This window comes from Hoplias malabaricus, chromosome 14, assembly GCF_029633855.1.
Source record: "Hoplias malabaricus isolate fHopMal1 chromosome 14, fHopMal1.hap1, whole genome shotgun sequence".
NCBI classification, from domain to species: Eukaryota; Metazoa; Chordata; class Actinopteri; order Characiformes; family Erythrinidae; genus Hoplias; species Hoplias malabaricus.
In genome coordinates this window covers 39,024,171-39,040,138 of record NC_089813.1, presented here as the reverse complement: position 1 = coordinate 39,040,138, position 15,968 = coordinate 39,024,171, and the positions used below count along the sequence as shown (strand labels likewise).

Below are 15,968 nucleotides of genomic sequence, written 5' to 3'. Positions count from 1 at the left end.
CCTTTCTGGGGACGGAGCACCAACCCACACTTAAAGCCTGCCGTTTACAGTGACACCGCCGAGAAAAATAAAGTCGAGCGCCGCAGCTTCGCTCCAGAGACTCGTGCGCTCTCAAATGGAGTCGTAACTGGACAAAAACTCATTGTGCATCGGATACAAGCCCCGCCTCTCAACTCCGCCTTCCTCTCAGGACACTGAGGGCACTGAAATAAGACTCCAGGGAAGATATGAAAATGTATCCCAGAAGCCCACGGTTCCCAGGTCATTGACTTCTTCATCGGAAGGAACTGTTAGTTCCTGTGTAAAAAAAGTCCTCATTCATCCTTTTTGTACAGTATTTAATAATATATATGTACACTTTAAACGTGAGATTTTTTAAAGATTTTAAAGACTATGATCAAATTGTCCGAGGTTGGCACCACCTCCAGCCGTCTGATCTCAACGAGACCTGGCTGAGCCGAGCAAGATGAAAAATTCAGTGCTGCCTCATGCTTCCATTAAACAGAGTGGAGAAGTGATAGAAAGTGAAGGGTGAGAGAGAGAGAGAGAGAGAGAGAGTATGAAGCGAGACTAGAGGAAAGTGTGAGAGACGAAAAAAGAAACAGAGGAAGTGAGGTAGAGAGGAGCTACTGAAGTAGATTAGTAGAATGACACACACAGAGAGAGAGAGAGAGAGAGAGAGAGAGAGAGAGAGAGAGAGAGCAATGAAGACATACAGATACAAGAAGAAAGAGAAACAATGAGAAGGAGAGGAAATGAGAAGTACACAAAGAGAAAGATACAGGTATCAGAAGAAAAAAGGAAAATGGAGTAAGGGATTTAGAAAGTGAAAAATAATAGATAAATAGAGAGGAAAAAAGAGGGAGACAAATTACAAGAGAAACAAAGGCAGAGGAAATCAGAGGTGGAGAAAGAAATGAGCATGAAGGGAGATTAGAAGAAAAAACACATATCAGAAAAGAGGAAATGACAGAGAGGAGTAAGGGAGGCACACAAAGATAAACAGATGTGAGATAAACAGAGGAACTCAGGGGTAGAGAGAGAGAGAGAGAGAGAGAGAGAGAGAGAGAGAGAGAGAGAGAGAGAGAGAGAGAGAGAGAGAGAGAGACACACACACACACACACAGGTTAACCGAGCTCAGCCACATGAAATATCTGCACAAGCTGCAGATGACTTTCCTGATCGTGTCGTGACCTCATAACTTTGCAAATGTCAGGGACTGAGAAAGCAGCCCACAGAAAATCTGCCACCCACCCACCTACGGCTCACACTGCTTTTCACAACCAACTCTATACCCCTTTACTCACACAAACACACGGGCTGCTGATCAGGAGAAGAGCTAAACAACTATTAAACATTAAAGTGCAGCCTATTTCCACTGTAGCGCAGAGCTGAGAGCTCAGAACACTAAGGAGGACTCTGTTGTAAATAATTGACGCAGGGGCGTTAAAACTGTATGACTGTTCAGAGAGCAAAAGAGGGCAGGGATCCTATCAACTCCTGTAACTCCAGAGCGTCTCCTGAGCTCAGGGAGACACTCCCCAAGCGGCTGCACTCGAGTCAGGAGCCACGTGACAAGTCGTCATCTAGAAAACAAACAACGATTGTGTGATATTTTGGGATTCATTTACAAAGGGAGGATTACTAAGTGAGGTGTGTGACAGATCAAAAGTCAGGAGGCGGGGTGGGATGTATTTTTCAGACGATATCATACATCTGTACAAGTTAATGTCACACTCACCCACACACACAGCTCTAAAAAGCTCCAGCTCCAGGGGCTGGGTGCATGAGGATGTGAGAGACCAGTGTTATACTGACGAAGATAAGATGACAATAATAGTGACACCTCCATCCTAAGAAAGACATGCCTTTCAAGATACGCCCTCTTTGGTTAATTCTTCCAGCACACACTCAATCGTCAGATTCATCCACTAGGGGTCCGACGCACAACCCACAAAATATCAACTACTACATAACTGTCTAGTATTGAGGCCCGGTCCGGGTGACTGTCTGTGAGGAGTGTGGTGTGTTCTCCCTGTGTCTGCGTGGGTTTCCTCCGGGTGACTGTCTGTGAGGAGTGTGGTGTGTTCTCCCTGTGTCTGCGTGGGTTTCCTCCGGGTGACTGTCTGTGAGGAGTGTGGTGTGTTCTCCCTGTGTCTGCGTGGGTTTCATCCGGGCGACTGTCTGTGAGGAGTGTGGTGTGTTCTCCCTGTGTCTGCGTGGGTTTCCTCCGGGTGACTGTCTGTGAGGAGTGTGGTGTGTTCTCCCTGTGTCTGCGTGGGTTTCCTCCGGGTGACTGTCTGTGAGGAGTGTGGTGTGTTCTCCCTGTGTCTGCGTGGGTTTCCTCCGGGTGACTGTCTGTGAGGAGTGTGGTGTGTTCTCCCTGTGTCTGCGTGGGTTTCCTCCGGGTGACTGTGTGAGAAGCGTGGCGTGTTCTCCCTGTGTCTGCGTGGGTTTCCTCCGAGTGACTGTCTGTGAGGAGTGTAGCGTGTTCTCGCTGTGTCTGTGTGGGTTTCCTCCGAGTGACTGTCTGTAAGGAGTTTGATGTGTTCTCCCTGTGTCTGCGTGGGTTTCCTCCGGTTGCTCCAGTTTTCTTCCCACAGTCCAAAAACACAAGTTGGTAGTTGGTGACTCAAAAGTGTCCGTATGTGTGAGTGAAAGTGTGTGTGTGGGGCCCTGTGAAGGACTGGCGCCCCCTCCAGGGTGTGTTCCCACCTTTCACCTAGTGATTCCGTGGTAGGCTCCGGACCCACCGGCGCCCTGAACTGGATAAGCACTTACAGACAATGTCTAGTAGTTAAGTAATCATGCCTTTTTATTTTCACAACAAAAATTGTCTCTCCACTTTTAATGCGTCCATTGGCAGTTAATACACATCAGTTCTGCCGGAGTCATTCGCCACACTCCGTTCACACTTACTGCTTTACATTCACCCAAACAGATCAAAACTAACACCATCCCTTTACCTATTTCCGAGTAAACGACCGCCCACTGATGGACGACTGTCGAGCTCCTCCTCTACGCTTCAGACCAGCTGCCCACGCTCCAGCCACCACCAAGTGCCTTAGAGCTGCCCCTACACTGAAGTTCTCACGGACTCCTAACTATCACCAGTAGATTGACCAGAGGAGGATAGGTCCCACCTTGGGTGTTCCTCCCAAGGTTTCTTCCTCAGCTGAGGGAGTGTTTCCTTGCCACGGTCGCCCCTGGCCTCGCTCTCCTGGGGATTTTAACATCTTTACATTTCATGTTAAAGACTTCTGTCTTTACTGGAATTCTGGGATACATCAGTTGTAAAAAGTGCCGTACAAATATATTTGAATTGATATGAAATTTGATTCACACACACACACACACTCACACACAGACAAATGCGCGTGCAGTAGCTATGAACAAGCCTTAACGCTTGAAAGAGTGTTGAAATAAACATGCATGAACTAACTTGGGTTCACCCATGAACTAAACTCAGTTTAAAGCCGTTCGAGTGCCAAACAAAAGCAGCCCATTTTACACAAGAAACAAGTCTCAGCTGATTTATTACATTTCAGGAAAGAGGTTTACAAAGCGTGAGTTCAGAGAAGTAAAGTAAAGCTTGTATTCAGAAGACGCTCTAAAATGAGCGTTAGGGAGATTGCGAACTGCCACACTGTGCATCACTCTGTATCGGTTGCATTTTAGAAGCCGCTGGATGTTGGAAGTGAAGAATCATCAGCAGACGTTTCCTAATATTGAAATGTTGGCTGTTGATGTTTGTGTTTCATCCATGTGACTGGACGGTGCTTATCGTATGGTGGTCCTGTCTTTCATGGTGTTGTTAGCCTTGAGGCACTGATGAGTGCAATGTGGTCAGTTGCTGGACGGTGTACTGTACACAAAACAGCCAGTGCTTCTGTAGACCTACAACAGCCGCTTTTAACAATCCCTGTTTATAGCCAGCCGTCGTATTAATAAAGACAGGGGGGGGGGGGTGTGAAATGTATGTAACCCTGAACAGGGTTAACACTGTGAAAAAGGTTAAGTCCTAAAGCAAAATGAAAGGCAAGCCTGAGAAAGCACAGCAGCTGTTAAACACGAGGTTGCGTCTGTGCTTCTCAGGCCTGGTCCTCAGGAGGAGCCTCGGTGATGTGACTTTGAGGTGGATATTCGATAATGGCATCCTGACTGTGAGGAGCTGTGTCTATAAATACTGTAGGACAACCCCGCACACACACATTCTCTCGCACCCTCTGCCTCTTAACTCTCCGAGAGCTGCTGTTCTGGCACCAGAGCGCTGGCAGCCTCTCTCATCCTCGCTCGTCCGGTCAATGAGATCACTGCACTGTTTGGTGACCTCCCCGGAGTGGGGCCTGTGTGTCAAAGCACAGTATAGCTTTTTCAGTGTGTGTTTTCATACAGAGAGAGAGACAGAGACAGAGAGAGAGAGAGAGAGAGAACGAACGAACTGAGACCACTCTTGAAAGCCAGCCTTCCAGTCCGCTGATCAAATGGACGCGAGCACTCAGGCTTTGACCAAGCTGTTCATCCTTTTCATTTAAGGGCTTAGAAAGGATCAAAGATCAGCCTCCTGGCCCTGAAACAAGCACTGCAATTTCATCCAGCCAGGCCAGCTGTTCCACCTGTTCACCGGCCTCGCAGCTTCAGGATTCATCGCCAAGAAGCTCATTCACACAGCAGTGTCTGTTCTGTTTAAAATCACAAACACGGAGGAGTATTTCTGACTGTCTGTGAGGAGTGTGGTGTGTTCTCCCTGTGTCTGCGTGGGTTTCCTCCGGGTGACTGTCTGTGAGGAGTGTGGCGTGTTCTCCCTGTGTCTGCGTGGGTTTCCTCCGGGTGACTGTCTGTGAGGAGTGTGGTGTGTTCTCCCTGTGTCTGCGTGGGTTTCCTCCGGGTGACTGTCTGTGAGGAGTGTGGTGTGTTCTCCCTGTGTCTGCGTGGGTTTCCTCCGGGTGACTGTCTGTGAGGAGTGTGGCATGTTCTCCCTGTGTCTGCGTGGGTTTCCTCCGGGTGACTGTCTGTGGGGAGTGTGGCGTGTTCTCCCTGTGTCTGCGTGGGTTTCCTCCGGGTGACTGTCTGTGAGGAGTGTGGCGAGTTCTCCCTGTGTCTGCGTGGGTTTCCTCCGGGTGACTGTCTGTGAGGAGTGTGGCGACTCAAAAGTGTCCGTAGGTGTAAGTGCGTGTTGCCCTGTGAAGGACTGGCGCCCCCCTCAAGGGTGAGCTCCCGCCAGGCAGGCTCTGGACCCATCACGACTCTGAACTGGATAAAGGTTTCAGATAATGAATGAATGAAAAGAAATGTCCGTGTACCAGCCTCAGCTGTTGTTTACAAGACAAATATCAAGCCCACAATTCCAATAAAATGTGCATCCTGACACTACACTTCACTGTGTAAACTCTAAGCGTAGCTCTAACTGGAGATGGGCCTGATCTAATCCAATCTGTACGGGTCCGATATTGACCTCATTCACTCATCAGATATCAAACGGACAGTGCCGATCCACTTATTGACACACATTCCAGTCCATATCTTGCACTGGACCATGAACCAGCCACAACATAACGTAACGAGACATGTCACACATCTCACCATTAACCCACTGCAACATCAGTCTGTAACCGAGGCCCCGTACGCAGGAAGAACAAAGGTCGCTGTCTGTGGGAGGGCTCCTGTCTAAAGAAAACGGATTTGTAGGTCATCCCCTCGAAGGGGGAGGTTTTAGAAAATTGCGGTCAGCACAGCGATGTTTATGGGTGAAACAGAGAGAGTGTGAGAGAGAAAGAGAGAGAGAGAGAATATGAGAGAGAGAATGAGAGAGAAAGAGAGAAAGAGAATGAGAGAGAAGATGAGAGAGAAAGAGAAAGAGAATGAGAGAGAAGGAGAGAGAGAGAGAGAGAAGGAGAGATAGAGAGAGAGAAAGAGAGAGAAAGAAAGGAGAGAGAGAGAAAGAGAGAGAGAGAGAGAAAGAGAAAGAAAGAGAGAGAGAGAGAAAGAGAGAGAGGGGATAAAAAAAAATAGGACAAAAGAAAAGTGTTCAAAGAAAGAAAAGCGTTATTGATTAGTTGTGTGTCATCGCGAAGATGAGGGTATTTTTGAAAACACTGTTGGTGTGGACGGTGTTTTTGGGGAGAGAATAAAAGAAAACAATGCAGAGGCGCTGTTTTATTGTGAACATAACTACAGCCGACTCTCCGAATAAAGCACGGGCACAAGAACCCTCCTCACAGCATGTGTGAAGTGGTTATCCGAGGTCAGCTCTGATCTTTGACCTCTCCTGCATCGCACCGCGCTACTGGAACCCTTCCTCCACCGTCTCTCAGCCGAGAGGTGACGCGCCACATCAAAAACATCAGAGCTCGCCGCCCCCGTGGTTCTCACAGAGCCAGTGGAAAGAAACAATCAAAAACGAAGAAGCCACACAAAGGAGGAGGAGGAGAAGGAGGAAAAGACTGTGTACACACTCAGGTTTCCCCAGCAGTGGAGTTTAAACAAATCAGAGAGAAAGAACAGAAAACTGGTAATCATCATCCTTACCCGAGTTTCCCAACTGTTTATAAAATCTGTACTCCAAGTGAAGCTGAGGTGCCCTGGACTTGATCGGCTCCTGTAAGAGAACAAAAGAATGAAGGGGATTAAAGCTGACTGTAAACCAATAACGTGACCGACTCACACTGACGACTAAAGAGGAACCTCACGCATAAATAAGAAGAAAAGAAAATCACTTCCAAGAGGCAGCAGTGTGCAGCAGAGATTACAGTCTGTGTGAGACGTATGACATAACCTCCTCTCAGCCACCGAGCCATCTTCAGTCATCGGCGGGAGCTTAGAAAACCCCCGCTGTTCAGTGAGAAATGAGGGGAGCAGCGGTGTTGTTCGATAAACAGTCCCTCAAGCTGCAGCATGATTTTTTACTATTCATTTCCTTCATGAAAAAAACAAAACTAATAATAAATTGACATCTCAGACATTTTAACTGTTTGTGTCTAAAGTCTATGGCATAAGGAAAGATAAAGGCGATGTGATATTGCAGAGATATAACACTGAACGTAGGACTGGACGATAATTTAATATCAATTTAAATTGTGATATTAAATGTTGATTAAACTATGATTTTTAAACCCATTTTCAAATTGTTAATACACATCATTTACAGCATCTGGCCCCTGACTGACAGTCATCACAGGCACTGACATTCATTTAATTCGTTCACTTACTTTGAAAATATTAATATTGACAATGCCTGTACATTTATGTTTGATGGTGATGTCATGTTTGTTCAGTACATTTTATTTTAAACAGTTCATATCGATATCGGAATTATATCGTATCGACCAAAATTAAGAAATATATCGTGATTATAAATATCGGCCGTATCGTCCAGCCCTAATTGAACTGACATTGAACAGTTACTTTCCCTATTGTTGATTTGGTCACTACCTAATGATTTTATTCACAGACAATGATGGACTTTTGATTGCTGTGTTAGCAGTTCATCACGCCTCACTACGCAATTTAAGATTTCAAACGTGTCCTAAATTATGTTCTTTTGTTTGTTCATTTCTCTGAATCAAGGAGTGTGGTGTGTTCTCCCTGTGTCCGCGTGGGTTTCCTCCGGGTGACTGTCTGTGAGGAGTGTGGTGTGTTCTCTCTGTGTCTGTGTGGGTTTCCTCCGGGTGACTGTCTGTGAGGAGTGTGGTGTGTTCTCCCTGTGTCCGCGTGGGTTTCCTCCGGGTGACTGTCTGAGGAGTGTGGTGTGTTCTCCCTGTGCCCACGTGGGTTTCCTCCGGGTGACTGTCTGTGAGGAGTGTGGTGTGTTCTCCTTGTGTCCGCGTGGGTTTCCTCCGGGTGACTGTCTGTGAGGAGTGTGGTGTGTTCTCCCTGTGCCCACGTGGGTTTCCTCCAGGTGACTGTCTGTGAGGAGTGTGGTGTGTTCTCCCTGTGCCCACGTGGGTTTCCTCCGGGTGACTGTCTGTGAGGAGTGTGGTGTGTTCTCCCTGTGTCTGCGTGGGTTTCCTCTGGGTGACTGTCTGTGAGGAGTGTGGTGTGTTCTCCCTGTGCCCACGTGGGTTTCCTCCGGGTGACTGTCTGTGAGGAGTGTGGTGTGTTCTCTCTGTGTCTGTGTGGGTTTCCTCCGGGTGACTGTCTGTGAGGAGTGTGGTGTGTTCTCTCTGTGTCTGTGTGGGTTTCCTCCGGGTGACTGTCTGTGAGGAGTGTGGTGTGTTCTCCCTGTGTCTGCGTGGGTTTCCTCCGGGTGACTGTCTGTGAGGAGTGTGGTGTGTTCTCCCTGTGTCTGCGTGGGTTTCCTCCGGGTGCTCCGGTTTCCTCTCACAGTCCAAAAACACACGTGGGTAGGTGGATAGGCGACTGAGTGAATGTGTGTGTGTCTGTGTTGTCCTGTGAAGGACTGGCGCCCCCTCCAGGGTGTATTCCCGCCTTGCGCCCAATGATTCCAGGTAGGCTCTGGACCCCCCGCGACCCTGAACTGGATAAGCGCTTACAGACAATGAATGAATGAATTTCTCTGAATCAGTAATTGACTGAATTTGTCAAAATTCACTTGACCCAGAACTAAAGCTGTGCTTAGTATTATTTGCTTATTAAAATTTTTTGTGTACTCCAACTCTGCTTGGGGAAATGGATGCGGCACAATCCACATTAAAAAAAACCTTCTTCCAAACAAATTATGTGTTTCCACCAGAGATGACGCCAAATCCCCAAACGTTGCTATAGTGCAGGTTTAAAGAGTTGTGGGGGCATAACATGAAATAAATACAAGCAATACATTATCTAAGCAGGAAGTGGGGATAAATACATTGAAAGAGTGATAACCGTTATCCGACCATACAGAAGAACCAATCTACGAGAACAGATGAAGAGTACTATTTTCAGCGCAGTAATTAAATCAATATTGGACCATTAATGTCATAAACATGCTGGGAGATGGGAAGTGAAGAGGAAATGACTCAAACCCCACTTTATCAAAGCTCTAATTGCCAATCAGTTGTGGTGCCCTGCCACTCCCCCCTGTTTGTGTAAAATGTAGAAACGAAGCAGGGAGAGTGAAGGCTTGGAAAGCTTTCCAGTGGTTAATGGCATGTGTCAGAGAGCACACTGAGCAGTGCTTATATCAGCTCTGCTGGGTCTCGGGTTACAGAGGAGCGTCCATCTGGCACCAGCGTGACACCCAGCATGCACTGGGAGCGCCGCATTCAGGCTCTGCCAACATCTGCCGGCATGTAACCTCCCAAAAAAAAACCATGACCTCAAGTCTGGGGTCCCTTGCCACGCAAACCAGACCTCCGGGCCGTCTCCGGTGTGCGGTTCCGTCACCTGTGTTCAGACACTGATGTGATACACACAGATCAGCAACAACAAAGCCACTTCCTTATTTCTACACTCGCTGTCCATTCGCTCAACTCCACTGACCACACAGGGCTGCGTTGTTGTCCTACAGTTACAGACCGCAGTTCGTCGTCTGTCCCCAAACATCGTTAGCCTCCTTTCAAAAACGAGCCACCACCATGCTTTCTACAAGAGCAATGATTCACAGTGGTTTTAGGAGACTGCAAATAAGCAAAACATATTTGTGGAAGTACCCAGACCCTCTTTTAGCCTTTTGAATGCAGACATACACCATGAATCAACTTCTCCATACTTCAATTTAAGCACAACGTTTTACAGAAGTTACTTCACCTGTTGGAACGCAAAGCAGCAGTAAAACCACACAACACACTTTCCAGGGAAATGAAAAGAAAAACAGGAAATGCTGCCAAATACCAAAATGTGTCGGTGAGTATTAATTCTGAATTAAACCTGGACTTATGTGAACACCAGAAATACCAGAGATCAGCTGAAGAGTTAAACAAGATGCAAGAACAAGGACACGGGTCCAGGCAGTGAAAAAGACACTGTAATAACAGCCAACAAAAAACCTGTATATTAAAAGGGGGTATAATATATGTGGGGGGGACATTAGAACTGCCCCGCCCCCTCATCTGAGTCTGTCCAATCAGAATACCAGGCCCACATTAATTTGAGTTCAAATGACAAGAGCAAAATCAGAGAAAATGAGAGCAGAGCAAAAGCAGCTGTGCACTCAGGGTCGGGGTGAACAGCGAGCGGCTCATTATCATTTAAAGGAAAGCGGGCGTTCTGAACAGAGCCGTTTAGACGGGGGATAACGCTGCTGGGGGGTTTGATCCTTGTGGCTTTTTAAAAAAGAAGGTCACATTTCATTCAGACCCAGAACTGTGTTCACCTCAAGAAAAAGGGGTGAATATTGAAGCTTGTGTCGATGAGGGAAAATGCATGGGTTATTTTTGTTTTGTTTGGTTTTATTTTGAGAAAAATGCATTTTCTTCATTTAAGAGAGTGTAAATTTCAGTATAGGACACACTTTTCCCAGCTGGCCTGTTAATCTAGGCAGTAATTCATAGTTAAAAAAAAATAAGATGCACATATTACAGTTTTAAAGTTATTCTCCAGAAAACAGCTTGAATAATGTCCACAGCTGCAAAGGACTTCTGCGCAGTGATGTCCCTTTCAAAAGGTTACTTTAGCAAACCTCCCTCCTCAGCAAAACAGGGTTCACCGCGCCACCGACAGCTTTTGTCATAATGTCACGAGAATAATAATGCTCCTAACATTTTACAACTCATGCCCCAATGCAAAGCTTTAGCGCTCATTAGCATACGAACTGTGCATTAACACGTCGCACCAGAGACTGTGCTGCACTATTTCAGTCTCCGTTCAGGACAGCATTCGTCAGAACGCTCCGGAATATTAGGATACAGCTCTCAGCCCGATAAGTCCATCACAGGTGATGTAGTTCAGTCAATTTCCAGGGATTAATGACCCATTTTGTGCTAATGCGGCTTCATATCGCACAGGGGATGAGGAAGTAATGTTCCAAATGAAACCTGTGCGACTGTTCGGCACTAAAACCTGCTACAGCACAAAAGTGCTTCACCAAAATATTATTTACTGACCTGGCAAGACTCAGCAGAGGCCCTAAAACACCACTTCTCAATCAGGGAAATCTGTGTGCACTTTATAAACACAGCCCTAAAAGAGAATTCCAATGATTATTTATTTGATTAAAAAAAGTGATTGGATTGGAACTAGCTGACTACAGAGAAACCCAGAAAAAAACCTTATCTGCATGGAATTAAAAAACCATGGGGTCCTGCTGTAACTCTCTCTTTCACAGGTGAATTACAGGGGTTGGGTGCTCTGTACTTTTATTTCTGTCCGAAAACACCCCACACAGACTTCCTCATGAAAAATACAGGCTGAATTCCCTACCGTTTTCATTGAACCCAACGGTTGTCTGGTCATTTTAATTGCGTCCGGATGCAATTCTCTGTGTTTTAACAGTTTCGCATTGAAGAAAACAGGAGCCTGGGAACTGCTGTGCACCGTATTTAGCCTCTGAGGGCACTTTTACCATAGATATTTCCAAAAAATACAATTTTCCTAGTGCGGCACGGTGGCGCAGCAGGTAGTGTCGCAGTCACACAGCTCCTGGAGGTTGTGGCTTCGATTCCCACTCCGGGTGACTGTCTGTGAGGAGTGTGGTGTGTTCTCTCTGTGTGTGCAAGGGTTTCCTCCGGGTGCTCTGGTTTCCTCCCACAGTCCAAAAACACACGTTGGTAGGTGGATTGGCGACTCAAAAGTGTCCGTAGGTGTGAGTGTGTCTGTGTTGCCCTGTGAAGGACTGGCGCCCCCTCCAGGGTGTATTCCCACCTTGCGCCCAATGATTCCAAGTAGGCTCTGGACCCACCACGACCTTCAATTGGATAAGTGGTTACAGGTAATGAATGAATAAATGTTTCCTAGTAGCTAAATAATAATACGAAAATGGAACAGTTGCTTGGTGCAAGTGTTAAAAGTTCTCCAGACCTCATTTGGAAGAGCTTTGTGATAATGAAAAAACAATAAACTAAAATCAATGAGAAAAGGGAGATCACGGGGGCTGAAAAAAAGAGCGATTATAATATCAACGGCTTCTATACAGCGATACTTTTATATTCAGATAATGAGAACTACCACTTCACTCGTGATCACGTGACAACACAATTTAATACGTGAACTAGAAACACAGACATGCTCTAGTTTTTCATTGCTGTTTGGATTTGAGAGTTTATCACAAAGGAGGCATAGACAGACATCCCCTAAAAACCTAATCCAATCTGAACGGGGTTGAGTTCTTACTTAGAAGTCATTAAAAACGACTGTTGTGCTGGTGTAGAGTGGATCAGACACGGCAGTGCTGCTGGAGTTTTTAAACCCCTCAGTGTCATTGATTGGCTGAGAATAGTCCACCAAACTACACTATGGTGGGACTGTGTGGGTCCTGACCATGCAACAGATGGACTAAAGTCTGTAATTGTACAGTGTAAAGTCGTAAATGTTATGGCTAATATGTGAACATTACACATTAACGTGTGACAATAGTGAACTGGGTTTGTTCTGATTAAGGCCCCTGTGTCTCTGAGCTCCACTGATGACCCGGAGGGGATCGGTTGCATAATGTAAATTATCCAAGAATTCATAACCTCGCAGCAAATACTTTGAGTCATTATGAAACCACCATCACGCAAAGAGGGTGCTGTGTACAAGGTTAGGGAGGTTAATCCTCGTCAGGCACCGATATTGTTTCGTACAGTAGAGACAAGTGCTTGGGTGATTTTCTGCTGACACTAAGGGGATAATACAGCACAGGCCACAATGTCTCATTCTTTAAAAACACACAAGGCAAACCATCAGAAATTAAAAAAGCCAGATTAAACTCAGCAATGGTCTGAATCTAGAAAAAACACTTTACAAAATTTAGGAAACTAATTTATATAGAGCTTTCCCTGGCTGTAATCACAGATCAGTTATTTATTTAGGTTCAAGCACCAAGTGAGCACGAAAATAAAAATCAGAACAAGGTCAACCGACACAGAGAAACCAGGACTCAGAAGGGGATCATATTTTCTTCTTGCAGATGTCGGATATCTACACAGTAACACAATAAGGGCAGCATGAATTTAGAGTAATAGACTGAACGAGAATCTACAGCAGAAAAGAATGAGGCAGTCGTTACACAGAAAAGTAAATTTAACTAATGACTGCTGTTTGAAGACTGTCAACAAGAGAATTAGAGTCAAGTGCTTATTTACACTATTGTAGTTATTTTTTTAGCAGTTTTCACATTTTTCCACGTGTGTTGAATGTGGGCATTAATCTCTGTTGATTGCAGCTGATATCAAAATGACCAATGAAAGGCTGAAAAATCAGTTTCTTTAACAATATCTCCATTGGCTGCTAGAGCTGTCCATCAAAACCACGTAGCTCCGCCTCCCCGTTCTCCCGGAACTGTCCGAGTGTCCGTGCTAAAGTTAAGGACTGATCTCACGTTTACTCACGTGACATTTTAGAGCAGCGTGACTGTGATTAATCACAAACACATGGATTCGTAGCGGCAGCGTTGTAGGAGAATACTCTGGCCACACAGTTGGACGTGGCACGTTGGAATCCACTAAAAGAAATTGACAAACGTCGATGTTTGCTGTCTACACAACGCAACTCCATTTTACATATGAAACTGTTAGACGTGGGTGTTTACAAACACGTACATTTACAGTGGAGGTAACCAAGGTCTGCATTAGATTATAATAAATTAGGTTTTAACCCAGTGTAAATCCCCATTCTAACATACATTCATTCATTCATTCATCTGTAACCCTTATCCAATTGAGGGCCGCGGTGGGTCCAGAGCCTAATTGGAATCACTGGGCGCAAGGTGGGAATACACCCTGGAGGGGGCGCCAGTCCTTCACAGGGCAACACAGACACACACACCTATGGACACATTTGAGTCGCCAATCCACCTACCAATGTGTGTTTTTGGACTGTGGGAGGAAACCAGAGCACCCGGAGGAAACCCACGCAGACACAGGGAGAACACACCACACTCCTCACAGACAGTCACTCGGAGGAAACCCACGTAGACACAGGGAGAACACACCACACTCCTCACAGACAGTCACCCTGAGGAAACCCACGCAGACACGGGGAGAACACACCACACTCCTCACAGACAGTCACCCGGAGGAAACCCACTCAGACACGGAGAGAACACACCACACTCCTCACAGACAGTCACCCGGAGGAAACCCACATAGACACAGAGAGAACACACCACACTCCTCACAGACAGTCACCCGGAGGAAACCCACGCAGACACAGGGAGAACACACCACACTCCTCACAGACAGTCACCCGGAGCAGGAATCGAACTCACAACCTCCAGGCCCCTGGAGCTGTGACTGCGACACTACCTGCTGCACCACCATGCCGCCCCCCTATTCTAAGATTCCTTCCCAAAATCCACAGTTAAGGATCCTGCGTCCGCTCCCCGGTGATGCGAGGTCACTCGGCTGTTCTCCAACGGAACAATCGGTGGCGGACCTGCATTAAGGAAACAAGAACACACCGTGCCTTTTGTGCATGTCCGGTTTAGTTGCTTTTAGATGATGCTTTTCTGCAGCCAGGTGATTCATCACTATCGCTGAGGGGAGCAGAGGGAGCGCAGGATGCAGAGACCAGCAGAACCAAACAGAACACGATACAGGCCTTTTTCAATGTGACCATCAGCATGTTTTTTTTTAAAATGGCAAGCCTGCACTTTGTGGTCTACAGAACCGGCCTCGTCTTTATTCTTATGCATCAGTGTTTCTCTCAGAAATCCGTCTTACAAGGGCAGAAGAGGCCAAAATAGCGTGCGACTAAAAGTAACTTTGGCTTCGCCGCCAATGAGAGCATTCCAGCGTCTACAAGACACACCAAGGGGCAGAGACCGTTCGACTCGATCTCATATTCAACCGCACGGAGGCCTGCTAACTGCACTCATAACACTCACACACAACAGCAGTTACACTGGCCTTGACATTTATTGGAGAAGGAACTGCCTTCACTTTTTTATACCTGTGCTGTCCCCCAAATATGTCCCCTCTAAAACGATTTACAAAAAAGCCTCAATAACTACGTAAAGATAAACCTTTGCATTGTGAATGCAATTATCACCATTTATAAAGACACAGATATTCAGAACTTAATAGCAACCAAACCCTTATAAGCATTAGGACATATCTACCAAAATAGGGCTGAGGGCAAGCTACAATATGTAGGACACAATTGCTTCACAGTTTCTCATTAGCAAACACTTTTAACCTTTTAAAAATTCATGTTTCCCGTACACACTCAGAACATGGCAGTTGCTCTTAGAATAGGATCCTATCAAATATATTTCCCCCCCAAATTCCGTTATGATTTGTCAATAACGGCTTCTATTCTTTCAAGAAAATACCTAGAACTTAACAATGACCGCGGTTTATTCACTAAAATTGCTGCTAAAACGTAGCAATAGCAAAGCAATCTATTTGTATTTAACAAACTTGTTTGTTCAAACGTTGTCCAGGACTGGCACTACTACACTACTAGATGACAGAGGGGTACGAGTTCCTCCTCCCCAAAACAAAACAGCCATGCACCACAGCACTCTGTGAAGAACAATAAATCACTGGACTCGATGCCCGTAAAACCATACGGATACGGCCCGTTTGGCTCGTCTGTCAGTTAACAGTAGGGGAGAAAATGGGCGCTGGCAAGCGTCCCACCAAACAAGGCTGCAGCCAACAGGACTCTCAAGGCCTAGTGGCCACAAACAGCATATGACACACCAGGGCTGGGCCACATCGGCTATAACACTCTATAGACCACGACAAAACCTGTGACGGCAAACGGTGGACAGTAAAAGACACACATTGCAGCCATAACCTGCGTAGCTGTTGTGTCGAAACATGGCGTATGGTGTAATTCAGGACAGCATCAAGGAATAAGACTAGGTCATGTTTAGCTTTTGTGCTGATTATATGATACAGTAAATGACAACACATTCCATACCACCACAATAACAGACTGACTG

The 15,968-nt window shown here is 46.1% G+C and overlaps 1 protein-coding gene across 1 annotated transcript in view; it reads right to left on the bottom strand.

Annotated features, from left to right (window-relative positions):
- The window catches only part of csnk1g2b (casein kinase 1, gamma 2b), a 56,060-nt gene that overhangs the window by 19,132 nt on the left and 20,960 nt on the right, over positions 1-15,968 (bottom strand). The window contains exon 3 of the mRNA XM_066643520.1: positions 6,530-6,599. Coding sequence (XP_066499617.1) covers positions 6,530-6,599 — 70 coding nt within the window. The remainder of the gene's footprint in view (positions 1-6,529; positions 6,600-15,968) is intronic.